At 57.6% G+C, this 14,894-nt stretch overlaps 1 protein-coding gene across 2 annotated transcripts; it reads left to right on the forward strand.

The window, feature by feature from the left end:
• Positions 3,013–13,558, forward strand: FDXR (ferredoxin reductase). 2 transcript variants are annotated; one of them, XM_005668616.3, is made up of 12 exons: positions 3,013–3,200; positions 3,978–4,075; positions 9,035–9,130; positions 9,576–9,698; positions 9,880–9,993; positions 10,225–10,326; positions 11,053–11,160; positions 11,417–11,501; positions 11,628–11,830; positions 11,928–12,099; positions 12,802–12,972; positions 13,105–13,557. In XM_005668616.3, exons 1-12 carry the CDS (start codon positions 3,122–3,124, stop codon positions 13,233–13,235), a joined length of 1,482 nt encoding a protein of 493 aa, XP_005668673.1. In that variant the 5' UTR covers positions 3,013–3,121; the 3' UTR covers positions 13,236–13,557.

Here is a 14,894-nt window from a genome sequence, read left to right on the forward strand (position 1 = left end):
TCTAATTTACAGAGGTATATTGGAAGTGAAAATTTTGATGATGCTGATGATAGCTGATGTCTATTCAGACCTTATGGCACATTTTTGCCTCTGCTATCTAACTTTAATTTTTATAAGAAGGTACTATTTTTCCCTCACAAGCATATTACAAAAATAAGCCTCAGGGAGATGAAGCTATCAGTGTCATATAGTTAGTGAGTGGAGGAAGAGAGATTCGAACCTGGTGTGTCTGACTCCAGAATCCCTGATCTTAACCATCAGACATCCCACCTCTGGGTAGGGAACCCCACAGGGCTTTTTGGGGTGTCTGATCCTGAATCTCCTTCTCTTCCTCCCACATGAGAGGATAGTAAATGGATCATTGAGACAAACTCTTTATAAACATTTATTATGTGCCAGGCACTGTGCAAATCTCGGGGATATAAGAGTGAATGAGACTGGGTCCCAGTTTTCTGGAGCTTACCCTCTGTTGCAGGAGTTGACAACCTTTTTCAGTAAAAGGCAGATGGTAAATATTACGGGCTTTGTGGATGGCATGGTCTCTGTCGCAACTACTCAACTGTGTCATCAATGCAGGAAAACAGCCAGGGCTAATATGTAAAGAAATGAACATCACTGTGTTCCAATAATTTTTTTTATTTTACATAATTTTCACATGTCACAGAATATTACTTTTTACAGTGTTTTTTATTTTTTTTATTTATTTATTTTTTTTGGCTATGCCCACAGCATTTAGAAGTTTTTTGGCCAGGGATCGAACCCATGCCACAGCAGTAACCAGAGCAACATCAGTGGCAGTGCCAGGTCCTTAACCCACTGAGCCACCAGGTAACTCCTACAATGATTAAAAACCATTTAAGAATGTAAAAATGTTGAGCTTGTGGGTTGTGCGGAAACAGGTGGTGGACAAGATTTGGCCTGTAAGCCATAGTTTGCCTACTCCTGGTCTAGCAGGACAAGCCCAAAACACAATGACTTACTAAGAGTCAGAGCAGTGTTTATTTCGCAGGTCTAGGGAGGGGGAGTGACTAAAAGGGACATGAGGAGCTCCCGGGGTTTGTTAACCATGTTCTACTCCTTGATCTGAGTGGTGGTTACATGGTTACATCTTGTGATGCTTCAGCAGACAGTACACATGACTTGTGCAGGGCTTATGTTCACTATACTTTGTAACAAGAAAAATGATGCTGCTATTCCAGTTCTACAAGGATCAAGCCAGTTCTACAAGGATCAAGCCATTAGCCACTGCAGTCACTCAAGGACAATGCTCCCTGGGGGGAATTCAGGATGAGGAAAACCAGGAAGCATTCTGTGCTTTGGATATACTGGCCCTAGATAAAATTACATATCTAAGGAAAAATCTCAGTGACCCCAGATTCTTGCATCTTCCCATACAAGGAAAAGCACCAAAACCATTCGCTCAAGTTGTTCATTCTTTATGATTAGCAGTAATCTTTTTATGCTTTGACTACCTGTTTTTCCCAGGGAAAAAAAAATCATATATATCCTGGGCTCCTCTCCTACCTTTTTTGAGCAGTTTCTCAGAGTAATCTGAGAGGCCTCTCCTGGGCTAAGGTCCTCAGGTAAAGTACCCAAATAAATCTTTTTTTTTTTTTGTCTTTTTGCTATTTCCTTGGGCTGCTTCCGCGGCATATGGAGGTTCCCAGGCTAGGGGTCGAATCGGAGCTGTAGCCACCGGCCTACGCCAGAGCCACAGCAACGCGGGATCCGAGCCGCATCTGCAACCTACACCACAGCTCGCAGCAACGCCGGATCGTTAACCCACTGAGCAAGGGCAGGGACCGAACCCGCAACCTCATGGTTCCTAGTCGGATTCGTTAACCACTGCGCCACGACGGGAACTCCCCCCAAATAAATCTTAACTCACAACGTTAGACACGTGCATTTTCCTTTCAATCGACACTTGAATTAAAAAGATAATTAAAACAAAACAGTGTACCCTCCCATTGTGACAAAACGGCATCGGTGGCGTCTTAGGAGCGCTGGGACACAGGTTCGATTTCAGCCCGGCCACAGGGAGTTAAGGATCTGGCATTGCCACAAGCTGCGGTGTAGGTTACAGATGTGGCTCGGATCTGGCATTGCTGTGGCTGTGGCGTAGGCCGGCAACTGAAGCTACGATTTGACCCCTAGCCTAAGAACTTCCATATGCCGCGGGCGGGGCCCTAAAACACACACACACACACACACACACACGGATTTTTGCCTTATCTTTGATCTTTTGAGATACTGCATTACAATATTATTAACTTGATTACGAGGTTTTTGGCGCCCCGTATATTTTGCTCGGAAGGCCAGTGCCTCATTCACCTCACCCTACTCTAGTCTGTTGGACAAGGGTGGGAGACTGCCTATGTCTTAGTACAGACACTTGGGTAAGACCGTCTTCCTCTGTTCCCTCACCTATGTGAAAGGGAAGAGGGTTAAGCAACAAGATCTCCAAGGTTTAAAATTCTCCTAGTCTGGACCTGGACAGCCTTTTTCCGGGTCACACCTGTAATAACGCCCACCGTCGGAGAAAGCAGTAGCTAAAGTCTCGGCAGGAGATCCTTTTTCTCAGACTCTCGGACTCCGTAGTTATTACCCAATGGGCGAGGAGTCTCGCTAGAACCCGGCTTGTGATTGGCTAGAACAAAAAAAGAGCCGGGGTAAACCATCAAATAGGAACGGTGCCTAGCGTCATCAGCGAGCGACGAGAGAGCATCCAGAGGGAGTGGCTGAGTAAAGTAAGCTCCTTTCTAATTGGCTCTCTCTTTCAGGAGGAGTTGAAACAGCAATGGGGATTTGCTCTCCTCCAACTCTAGCTCCAGATAATTGGAGAGACCGTGAAGATTGGGGAAAAATTTATTAAGTCACCTGCAGCCCGGAAGTCCTGGGGGGCGGACCTTTAGCGGAGTGGGTGGACTGGGGGGGCGGGATTCTTTCAGGAGTTGGGGTGGAGCGGCCACACTAAGCTTTCCTCGAGAGGGGGAGGCGGGGCTTGGGGCGGGCCCGCGCTTGTGGGCGGGGTCAGGAGAAGGGCGAGGGAGGGGCCGCAACCTGCGCGGGGCGCAGGGCGGTCAGAGCGATCGGATCTGCAAGCTGGTTACTCTTCTCAGGAATGGCTCTGCGCTGCTGGCGCTGGTGGCACTGGTCGGCGTGGCCTCGGACCCGGCCGCCTCCTTCCGGGAGCACACAGAGTAGGAACAGGGCACCTTTAGAGCTGGATGGGAGAGCGGGGAGGCCTACGAGCGCTAAGTATAGCGGTCGGAGCCGAGCTGGGGCAGAGCTGGAGAGGGGAGAGAGGGGATCCGGGGCGAGACTGGAGGGGTGCACTCGTGCAGACGAGATGCGGGTGGTGTGCGGGGGCACATGGCGGCCTGTGTGGTGAAAGAAGAGGCTCCTGAGGTGAGACAGTGGTCAGCGACGGCGAGAAGGGGAGCCCATGATGTTCACAAGTGTGAGAAAGAGTGGATGAGGGTGACATGGAGTTCTGTGGGGCAAGAGGGAAGTCTGAGGCGAAACAGGAGTCTTTATGGGCTACAATGTAGGGCTCTGTGGAGAGAGGGGGGTTAGAAAAAGTAAAATGAGGCATTGTGGGGCGATCCACAGGGGTGAGATTGGGATGATATGGGGTCTTTGGAAAAATGTATATTCTTGCTGGGTCGGTAAGGACCCGGTAAGAAAAATTAAGAAGTACTGCACAGGGCAGCTTCGGGGGTGATAGGGATTGTTGAGTGGCAACTTCCGAAGCATAGGAAGTTCATGGGTGAGATGGGAGCTCTGGATGGAGACACAGCCCTTGGGGTTTCAGAAGAAGTAAGGGACCCTGCAAACTCCAAAGCTCTGAGGAAAAGGAGGAGGACGTAGATGAGGGTAAAGCCTGGGAAGCTCCGTCTTCTGTTTGACACTCAAGTTGGCTTGAGATGGGGGAGGGAGCCTTGATGTGACCTTCCTCTTCTGTCCCCCTGCCCTAGGCTTCCGCCAGCAGTTCTCCACACAGGAGCAGACCCCCCAGATCTGTGTGGTGGGCAGTGGCCCAGCTGGCTTTTACACGGCCCAACACCTGCTAAAGGTAAGCCTCTTCCTCCTGCTTCCCTTTACCATATTCACCTGCTGCTCCAGTCCTAAGGGCAAACTCCACCCTTTTGGGTTTTAAAAGCCCTCCTGGATCCCTGATGGGGAAGGGACCCCAAGCCCATCTAGATGGAACACTACCTGGAGTTCCTGTTGTGGCGCAGCGGAAATGAATCTGACTTGTATCCATGAGGATGTGGGTCCGATTCCCAGCCTTGCTCAGTGGGTTAAGGATCCAGCGTTGCTGTGAGCTGTAGTGTAGGTCGCAGACGCAGCTCAGATCCTGAATTGCTATGGCTTTGTTGTAGGCCGGCAACTGTGGTTCCAGTTCCACCCCCTAGCCTGGGAACTTCCATATGCCTCGGGTGAGGCCCTAAAAAGCAAAAGAAAAAGAAGGGACACTCCCTATATGCTTTGTCACCTACATTTGCGGCTCCCCATAGGTTCTCAGCTGTGAGAGAAGTGAGTTTGCCTCATGGTGATGGCCAGTGGTCCGAGGCAGATGGTGGGCTCTTCTTTCTTGGTCACGTCCTCCAGGGAGCTTATGCAGACCTGCTTGATGACTTTGTCCTCCCCATGTCTTCCCGTCTTCCTCCTCTGCCTCCACCATCCCCAACATCCTGCATCTCCAGGCCATCCCCTCTTCTCAGGCTTTCTGTAACTTCAGGTACCTCCCCGTGCTCTCCGCAGCAATAGCTCCAGGCCTCCCCGTGCTGCTAGTCTTTCAGCTGCTCTCCACCCCCATTCCTCCCCTTTCCTGCACCCCATGGCCAGGCTCTCAAGGTTATGGTATTGGCAGGCAGGGTCCCAAGGCTGCTGGTTATCCTTGAGATTTGCGCAGACCTTGGTGGGGGGAGGGAGGGAAAATCATGGGTTGGGTGGGGGGAGGGAGGGGGAGGGAGACCGAAGCTGACTAAGACATAGGACAATGGCCTTGCTCTGGAGAGGTGGGGGGAAAGATGAATTTATTAATCACACACACACAGAGAACCTAAAAAGCAGGGTGGGCAACCTCCCCAGTTTGCCCAGGACCTGAGGCTTTCAGTGCTAAAACTAGGAGGGTCTTGGGGAAGCCAGGATGAGTTGGTCACCCGACTGAAATGTGACCTAAGAACGCCTTCCATGCAGCACAGGTGAAAGAGCTAATTACGATGAGGTGACCAGCGCGAGCCCAGTTGGGTGGCGTCTGTCAGAAAGTGTTTCTGGAGAAGGTGTCTTTGAGTTGCTCTAAAGGAGGCCGAGGGCTCTGGAGAGGCCCTTCCACGTGTGGGGAGTCATCCAGGGGCTGACTGCCACATGGTAGGACAGCCCCGGGCTCTGGGATGGAGACCGAGAGTCTCCCTGGGGGTGGCTGGGGAGGCCCTGGAGGGCTTCGTGTAAGCGGCATTCTGTGAGTTACACCTGGAAATATGGTGACCGAGGGGAGTGGGCCTTCCGGACAGGATTCTCAGTCCCCGTACTTGCCCTGTGGGAGGTGCTGGGGGAAGGGCCCAGAGGCCAGGTACAAGCTGGTCCTGGCCCACACTGGGAGCTCCAAGCTGCCAGCTGCACTCCACAGCGGGAACATTTGGGACACTGGCACTGAGCTGAGTCAGGCCCTGTCTATATCGCATCTTACCCCATCCTCAAGACAACTTGCAAAGCTGCTATTAAGCTCCACGCTGGGCTGTCCAGTAATCAATCGCTGGACATTGACGTGCTCCAGGCACAGGCTTGGCCCTGAGAACATGGGTGTGAGCAGGACAGACGTGATCCCCTTGCTCAGAGACATGCCAGTCGAAAGCAGGGGTTGTGGAATGTAGGGAAGAGGCTTCATGTGGTGCTCTAGGGCTCTGGCGCACTTAACCCAGCCCGGAGGTGGTGATGTTTGGATTGTTGTCCGAAGGACAGAAGGAGCTGCCAGGGAGTTCCCGTTGTGGCTCGGTGGCTTAAGGCCTTGATGTTGTTTCTGTGAGGATGCAGGTTCCATCCGTGGCCTCGCTCAGTGGGTTAAGGATCCTACACTGCCCAAGCTGCGGCTCCAGTTTGACCCCTGGTCCCCAAGCCTGGGAACTTCCATATGCCACGTGTGTGGCTGCATAAAAAAGAAAAAAAAAAAAAAAAAAAAAAAAAAAAAAGAGCTGCTGGATGAGGCAGGGGGATGGGTAGGAGTCCAGAGGGCCCCAGGCACAGCGAACCGGGTGACAGAGATCCAGAGGAAAGACAGAGTGCTGGTGCCGGGATAGGCGAGTTCAGGAAGCTAGGTGTGGCAGGGTGCATGGAGAGGTGAGAGCAGGGGCTAGGGGGCCGGGGCAGGGGCAGATCCTGGGGGCTTGGACTCCACTGACCAGCTTGGACTCTGGCAGTTTCTCTTGGTGCTGCCACCCGCCTCCTTTCACCCCTGGGGGGGACTTGTTAAAATGCACATTTCTGAGCCCAGGAGTGAACATTTGAGAACCAGTTCCCCAGGGGAGTCTGCTCCTCCGATGTTAGAGGTGGTTGGCTTCGCCGAAGGATTCTAGCCGAGGGACTGAAAGCACCCCATTATTTTTTTCTTTTTAGGGTCACATGTGCGGCATTTGAAGGTTCCCAGGCTAGGGGTCGAATCCAAGCTACAGCTGCTGGCCTACGCCACAGCCACAGCAACGCCAGATCCAAGCCGTGTCGGTAACCTACACCACAGCTCACAGCAACGCCGGGTCCTTAACCCACTGAGTGAGGCCAGGGATTGAATCCACATCCTCATGGATCCTAGTCAGGTTCATTAACCACTGTGCCATGATGGGAACTCCCTAAGGCACCCCATTTTTATCTGGAGCTCTCTGCCTGCAGGGCAGACAGCAGAGCCAGGAAGCAGGGCTGGAGAGCCATAGGGAGCTGCTGGGGTGGCGGAGGGGAGGATGGAGGTCTCCTCGGATGGGGTTGAGGGGAGTCTGGGAGGAGCCCCAGGGTCCAGCTTGGACTCCGGGTGGATGGGGTGGAAGGAAGCCCAAAGGCAGAGGGGGAGAGGTCTGGAGGGAGGCGGGACTGGCTTTCATCTGGATGGGTGTGAGGTGTCTGGGGTAATCTGTCCAGGGGTCTCCAGCTTGGTGGCAGGTCTAGGCAGGAGAGAGAGAGTAGAATGTCATCAGTAAGTCCCCAGGAATGTAAGGTAATGGGAGGGGGCAGATGGAATATCCCCATGAATGTGTGTGGGGGTGGGGGTGGGGCTCAGATTGGAAGAACCTCAGAGAAGATTCTCATTACAGGACAGAGAAAAAGGGGCCTGGAAAAGAGCGGCCGGGGGCATTGGAGGGAGGAGAGTTAGGGGGCAGGGCCTCCTGGAAGATTCAAACTGGGGAACAGGTGTACTGGGTTTAGCCTCTTGGAGGTGGCCTTGAAGAGAGCAGGGTGACTCCTTAGCCAGAGAGAAGGGACGATGAGAGGGAGCGTCGGATTAGATTGTGTGTGGTATTGACCTCCAGGCTACGCAGTTTGAACTTTGTCGTGACAGGCAGCCAGGGAGGGTTTGTGAGCAAGGCAGTGACGTCCAGCCACCATGGTGGGCAAGCCCTGGGCTCATTTAATCTTGAGCCTCACGCAGGAAGGAATGTTCTGTTGTCCAGAGAAGTTAGGAAACATTCCAGCAGCGCAGTCAGCGGCAGGTGGATTGGCCCCCGGGGCTGCTGACTCCATAGCTGCAGCTCTTCAAGGGTATAATGTCAGAGTTCCTGTTGTGGCTCAGAGGGTTAAGAACCTGACTAGTATCCATGAGGACGCGGGTTTGATCCCCGGCCTCACTCAGTGGGTTAAGGATCTGGCGTTGCCATGAGCTTCGGTGCAGGTCGCAGATGCAGTTCAGATCTGGCATGGCTGTGGCCGTGGCATAAGCCAGCAGCTATAGCTCTGATTCCACCCATACCCTGGAAACTTCCATGTGCCATAGGTGAGGCTGTAAAAAGAAAACAATCCCCTCCCCCCCAAAAAAGGTACAGTGTCCGTGGGGCCTGGGAAGTGGTTGTGGCTCCACCTGTGGCTGGCACGGATGGGGGAGGCAGGAGGTGGGATGGGCAGGTGGGCTGTGGGGGCCTGGACAAAGGGGAGGAGGGGAGCATGAGGCTTTGTTGGGGTGAGTCCCATTGGATCTGGAGCATTGACTCGGGTGAGAGCCAAAAGGCGGCGGGGCGGGGGCGGGGGGCAGTGTCATTCATCCGAAGGCACCCCAGCTGCTTGACTTTGAACCTGCTTGTGGCCCAGAGTCCCTCACCATCCTGACCTCCCAGATGCTTCCCGCTACCCCCGAGAGGGACGCATCGTCCCTCCTGCTTTGCAGAGGAAGAGACTGAGACGCAGGCAGATCCTGGGACTTGCCACGGCCATGTGGCTGTTTGGTGGCCGAGCCGCAACACACTTGTCTGCCCACCCGCCACACCTAGGCCTTCCCCATGGCCCTTCTAGGTGCCCTGGGGGTCAGGGGAGGCGGCGTGGAGCCAACATAGGAGTGAGATTGTTTGTTCTAAGACTTAGAGTAGACTCTGTCCTGCTGGTCCCCTTTTCAACAGCATGACCTTGGAGACTAAGGCAGGTGTGAATTCCCAAGGGCGGATCTCAGTCATCTGTGGGTTTGGTGTTTCTAGAAGTATCGAAGTGTTCTCGGGCAAGGCTGTGTGTCACCCAAGTAGACAAAGAAGCTCCCCTGATAGAGCTCCAGTGGAGGGAGGGCTGCTGCCTTCCTTAGCTGGCCGAGTTTCTCCATCTCAGCAGCTGGCAGCCCTTGAAGCCTGGCCTCGGCTGCCCTGGCTCTGTGCTGCCATTCCTCTGACCTGGCTCTCTGGGCAGGTGGGGAGTCACGGGCCTTTCTCTCCCCTTGCAGAGGGTCGAGGCCACCTTGTGTCCTCAGCCCACTGAGCTGGGCCCTCTTGCTTTGTCCCCGGAAAGTCTGGACCCATAGGGGGCCAGCCTCTCCCTTGGCCCCACCAGTCACTGTCCCCTCCCGCAGCACCACTCCCGGGCCCGTGTGGACATCTATGAGAAGCAGCTCGTGCCCTTCGGCCTGGTGCGCTTTGGCGTGGCGCCCGACCATCCTGAGGTCAAGGTGGGTCTCTCTGGGCTTGAGCAGGGGTTTGGAGGCTTTGCTCAAGGTGAGGAGGGAGGGCGGAGTTCCGGCTGTGACTCAGCGGGTTACGAATCCAACTAGGGTCCATGGGGATACAGGTTTGATCCCTGGCCTTGCTCAGTGGGTTAAGAATCCGGCGTTGCCACAAGCTGCGGCGTAGGTTGCAGACGCAGCTCAGATCCAGTGTGGCTGTGCCCTTGGCATAGGCCAGCAGCTGTGGCTCGGGAACTTCCACGTGCCCCACGTGTGGTCCTAAAAAGACACACACACACACACACAAGAGTGAGGAGGGAGGGGCGGCTCCATGGAATGACCCCAGGCCCTCTGTGTGGATGTCACCCAGACCCTGTGGGCTGAGGGAGGCCAGCCATGGTCCCTGGAGTTGCCGGATGCTCTAACCCCTCCCATTCCGGGGTCCCCCCAGAATGTCATCAACACCTTTACCCAGACGGCCCGCTCTGACCGCTGTGCCTTCCATGGCAATGTGGTAGTGGGCAGGGATGTGACCGTGCCGGAGCTGCAGGAGGCCTACCACGCCGTGGTGCTGGTGAGTGCAGACGACAGGCAGGGAGGACGGAGGAGCAGAGGTTGGTGGCAGAGGGATGGAAGACCCGGGGTGAGGGCCAGGGCGGATGCTACGGACGAGGAGCAGGAAGGAGGCTTCTGGGAGCCTGGTGGGGGCTGCCTGGTGCCTTAGCTGGTGCTGAGGCTTCTGGATCTTTCCTCAGAGCTATGGGGCGGAGGACCATCGGGCCCTGGAAATCCCTGGGGAGGAGCTGCCCGGCGTGTTCTCAGCCCGGGCATTTGTGGGCTGGTACAATGGGCTTCCTGAGAACCAGGAGGTGAGTTTGGGGAGCATCCCCCCTGCCCCTTCCTCCCCACGCCTCAGCCAGGGCCAAGGGCAGCTCTTGGCAGCCACCACTGGGGTCAGGGGGAGCCACAGGCCTGGGAGGCGCCCAGTGAGACAAGGTGGGGGTGGGGTTGGGGGACACAGTGGGGACCCCACATGAAGCCGAGATTAGCCTGACCAGGGCCAAGGCTGGTAGAACCTTATCCAGACCTCTGCCCTCCAGCTGGCGCCGGACCTGAGCTGTGACACAGCTGTGATTCTGGGGCAGGGGAACGTGGCTCTGGACGTGGCCCGGATCCTGCTGACCCCTCCTGAGCACCTGGAGGTGAGTGGGCAGGTCCAGGGCTGGAAGGGTGGAGTGGGGGTTATACCAAGGAGAGACTGCCCCTGCCTGCAGGGTTTGGGCCTCGTCCCTTCAGCTGAGCTCAGTGCCTCTGCTTCCCCGTGGGGCCAGGCAGGGACCTTCTGAAAAGTGTCATCTCACACCACTTCGCCATCACTTTCTGCAGCTGCATAGGCTTGACAAAAAAAAAAAAAATGTTTTCAGAGAGTTCCCCCTGGTGGGCTAGTGGTTAGGATCAGTGCTTTCACCACTGTGGCCCAGATTCAGTCCCTGGCCTGGGAACTGAGATCCTACATCCAGCCACTGGTATTTCTGTTTCAAGGCGTGTGTGTTCACCTTTGCAATTTGATGTGTATTAATGACTATTTGATAAGTGTCTCTCTCTCTCCACCAGACAGAAGCTCTGTGAGGGCCAGCACCTTGTCTCTTTTGCTTACCATTGACAGCCCCCACCCCATGCGCTTTGCACAGTCCCTGGCACGTGCTAAACACCCAGGCAACACTTGTTGAAGCCTCTGGGCCTGGTTTGCTACTAGCTGGAGCCATTTGCAGAATTGGCGGCAGTGTGCCGTCTGGCCACCAGGGGGGGCAGTGGCGCCATTTCAGGTTGCCAACCTTCCCCAGGCTCAGGAACCGGCCACCAGCAAGCAGAGAGGCCCCTTCTGCTGTCGGTGTCCAATGACTTTTAAGGTCCTCCTTTTGTGCCAGAAAACGGACATCACAGAGGCTGCCCTGGGGGCGCTGAGACAGAGTCGGGTGAAGACGGTGTGGATAGTAGGCCGCCGTGGACCCCTGCAAGTGGCCTTCACCATTAAGGTGCTGGGGCCTGAGGGGGAGGGGCCAGGGGCCCGAGCGGATGGTCCGGCGCCCGCGCTTGGGAGGTGCGGCAGGGCAGAGCTGCCTGGGGTGGAAGAGGGGGAGCCAGGCAGGGCCCCCGGGGTCGGGTGCCTTCCGCGGTGGTGGGTGGCAGTGGGGTCTCCCACCGGGGCTGGGCCCTGGGGGGGATTCAGCGGTGGGCAGTGCTCTGGGCCTGACCTCCTCCCCCACTCCCCACCCCCACCCCCACCCTAAGGAGCTTCGGGAGATGATTCAGTTACCAGGAACTCGGCCCATTTTGGATCCTGCGGATTTCTTGGGCCTCCAGGACAGAATCAAGGGTGAGGGGCCCTGGCCTGGCCCCCAGCTCCCTAGGGAGGGATGATCTAGGTCGGTGAGGGCTTGGGGGCAGGCCTCTGGGAGAGGGCTGTACCCGGAGAGCGCCCTGAGAGCTTCTGTGTTGCTAGCAGAGGTCCCTCGACCGAGGAAGCGGCTGATGGAACTTCTGCTTCGGACAGCCACGGAGAAGCCAGGGGCAGAGGAGGCTGCCCGCCGGGCATCGGCCTCCCGCGCCTGGGGCCTCCGCTTTTCCCGAAGCCCACAGCAGGTGCTGCCCTCGGCAGATGGACGGCGGGCAGCAGGCATCCGCCTGGCAGTCACCAGGCTGGAGGTGAGTCTCCTGTTACCCAGAGACCACCCCCACCCCCCCGGCGCCATTCTCTAGTCTCCCCATTCCCAGCCCCGTGTTGCCCACCCTCTCCCCACAGGGTGTCGGTGAGGCCACCCGGGCAGTGCCCACTGGAGACGTGGAGGACCTCCCTTGTGGGCTGGTGCTGAGCAGCATAGGGTATAAGAGCCGCCCCATCGACCCCAGTGTGCCCTTTGACCTCAAACTTGGGGTCATCCCCAATACGGAGGGCCGGGTTGTGGATATGCCAGGTGAGAGGGTGCAGTAGGGACAAACTGCGGTTCGGGACAGGGGCCATTCACATTCATTCCTTCATCTGGGGACATGCACTGGGAAACTGTTCTGACTTGTCCCCACCCTCCTCCCGGCCCTCGGGGAAGTTCCAGTCCAGCTGAGACAGTCACACTTATGTCTGGTTAGTAAGTCATGCACCAAGTTCCCGGGTGGCTCCGGCATTGTCACTGCTGTGGCTCTAGTTACAATGGTGAGGGTTTGATCCCTGGCCTAGGAACTTCCTCATGCTATGGGTGGGGCCAAAAGAAAAAAAGTGTCCTTGAACTTACTGAGACCTGCTCTGGGCCAGGCCTAGTGCTGGATTTGGAGATGAAGTAGCAGCCCCTGTCCTCAGCGAGCTTCCAGTCTGATTAAATAGTCACACACCTGTCAGGTCAGGAATTCATTCAGCTAATGTCTACCAGGAGCCTAAAGAAGCAAGGTGGGCAGCACCCAGCTCCTGTAGGGAACTCCTGGTCTATGGGGACACTGGGGTGTGAGGGGGGTGACACGATAAAGCAGGCGGGAAGGACTGAGTGCAGAGCGCCAGCAGACTGATGCTGGGAGGTCGTGGGGCATATGGATGCGTGTGCACCCCTATGTGTCCTGGTGCTCAGGCTGCTCAGGGGTGTCCAGCCAACCCCTTCCCATCTCTTACCCCTTTGGTTACCCCCTCCCAGGCCTCTACTGCAGCGGCTGGGTGAAGCGAGGACCCACAGGTGTCATCACGACCACCATGACCGACAGCTTCCTCACTGGCCAGATGCTGCTGCAGGACCTGAAGGCTGGGCTGCTGCCGTCTGGCCCCAGGCCTGGCTATGCAGCCATCAAGGCCCTGCTCAGCAGCCGAGGTCTGGGCTCCCTGTGAGCTCCTGGGAGGTGGGGTGGGACCACCCCTGGGCCTTTCCACTGTTTGGGCTGGAGTGCACTGGGCTGGGGTGGAGGAAAGGTGGAGGCCATGACTCATCTTCCCTCTGCCTCAGGGGTCTGGCCCATCTCGTTCTCGGACTGGGAGAAGCTGGATGCTGAGGAGGTATCCCGGGGCCAGGGTGCTGGGAAGCCCAGGGAGAAGCTGCTGGATCCTCAGGAGATGCTAAGGCTGCTGGGGCGCTGAGCCCAGGTCCCAGCTTGGCACAGAAAGGAGGAGTGCCATGCAGGGGAGAGGGACCCGGGTCAGTCTGAGCAGGACTCTGCCCCACAGCTGCATCGCTGGTCTGTCCTGACCTGGGGTCTTGGCCGCCTCTTCCAGGGGCTTCTGAGCACTTCCTCATGCCAGAAGGTCCCTCTTTGCCCCTGTGGATTTAACTCTTCGCAAGGAGACAACCTTAGTTGGGTTCAGGTGCAGGCTGACCTCGCTCCCTCCTGCCTCTTTCCCGCTGGACTGTGGAGGGTCACTAGGTCCAGAATATGCTGGAAATAAAACACCTGCAACCGAGGGCTGTTGGTTGATGGTGCAATTTCTTTTGGGGCCCAGGGTCACCTTCCAGCTGCAGCTCCCCTCCAGTCGGCAGGTGGCGCTGAAGAGCCAGCTCCCTGCTCTGGGGCCTCCTGGGGTCTTGAGGGGTTTTGGCAGCCAGGCTTGGCACCCACCATCTTTTCCTCAGCTTGGCCCTGCTGCGGGCGGCCTGCCTGCCTTCTGCCCACACTGCAGGCACCCTGTGACCCCAGCCTGCCTGCTCTGCGGGCCCTGCTGCCCTGTCCTCTCCCTGGCTAGCCCCCAGTACAAGCAAGACAAGAAAAAAGAGAGTGGGATTGCAGGAACTGGGTACCAGTTTGTTCCAGCCCCTCCTTGTAGCTCCTCTGTTGGGTGCGGGTCCCCCATTCTGTGGCTCCCAACAGCTTCCTGCCTTGTCCGTTTCCAGCCAGACTGACAAGCCTTTAAAAAGAGTACGTCAGTGTCCCTAGTGTGTTTACCATCTTTTATGCCGGCCCCGAGGTGCTGGCCTCACTTTATAGACTGAGGGATTCTCGAAATTAACTGGCCCAAGGTCACACACACAGTAAGCTTCGGGCTCGAACCCAGGGCTCGGGGCGGCCTGTTTTCTCCGAGACTGCACTTGACCCCAAGTGTCGGGTTGGGTCTGGGGATACAGTCCTGGAGAGCGGAGCCGAGGCCCAGGCGCCCTGCCCGTGGGTGGGCAGGAGGGGCCTGGAGCAGCGCAGGTGCAAGCGGCGGGGTGGGCCCGCCGGGGCGGGGCGGAGGCGGCGGCCCCCGGCGGGGCGGGCCCGCGCGGGCGGCGGCGAGCGCTCCGCCGCTGCTGGCTGGCGAGCCCTGTGAGCGGGAGGCGCGGCGCGCAGCCCGGCCCGGGACCGAGCCGGGCGCCGAGCCGGCCACGGGAGGAGCGCAGGGCGCGGGGGCGGGCCCGGTCCAACCCGCCAGGCCGCGCCACGGGCACCGGCCCCGCGGCGCCCGGGCTCAGGCGCCCGCCGAGCGAAGACCGAGCGCGCCAGCGCGCGGAGCCGAGGCGTCGGGACATGCACCGAGCGGGAGGCGGCCGGCGTGGGCTCCGGGCGCGGGCGCAGCGACCCTTCCCCCCGGTGAGTGGCGGGCGGCGGGCGGGGGGCGCCAACTTCGCCGCCAACTTAGGTCTGGGCTCAGGCGCCGCGCAGGCAAGGACGACGGAGACAGACGCGGGACGACTGGGAGAGTCTGGCGGGCGCAGGGAGCCCGAGGAGGGGGCGGCCGGCGGCCCGGGACCCTTGGGGACCGAGCCTGGGGTTTGGAGCCGGGCGGGCGGAGAGAGGTGAGGAAGAGAAGCCCAGGTAACAGGAG

This window comes from Sus scrofa, chromosome 12 (genome assembly GCF_000003025.6).
Source record: "Sus scrofa isolate TJ Tabasco breed Duroc chromosome 12, Sscrofa11.1, whole genome shotgun sequence".
In the NCBI taxonomy this organism is placed as follows: Eukaryota; Metazoa; Chordata; class Mammalia; order Artiodactyla; family Suidae; genus Sus; species Sus scrofa.

Bases quoted from the DNA above. Each gene is read 5' to 3' on its own strand.
- FDXR (XM_005668616.3), top strand. From the start codon at position 3,122: ATGGCTCTGCGCTGCTGGCGCTGGTGGCACTGGTCGGCGTGGCCTCGG. The intron at 9,131-9,575 runs GTGGGTCTCTCT...GGGTCCCCCCAG, and splicing joins CCGACCATCCTGAGGTCAAG to AATGTCATCAACACCTTTAC. The intron at 9,699-9,879 runs GTGAGTGCAGAC...ATCTTTCCTCAG, and splicing joins CCTACCACGCCGTGGTGCTG to AGCTATGGGGCGGAGGACCA.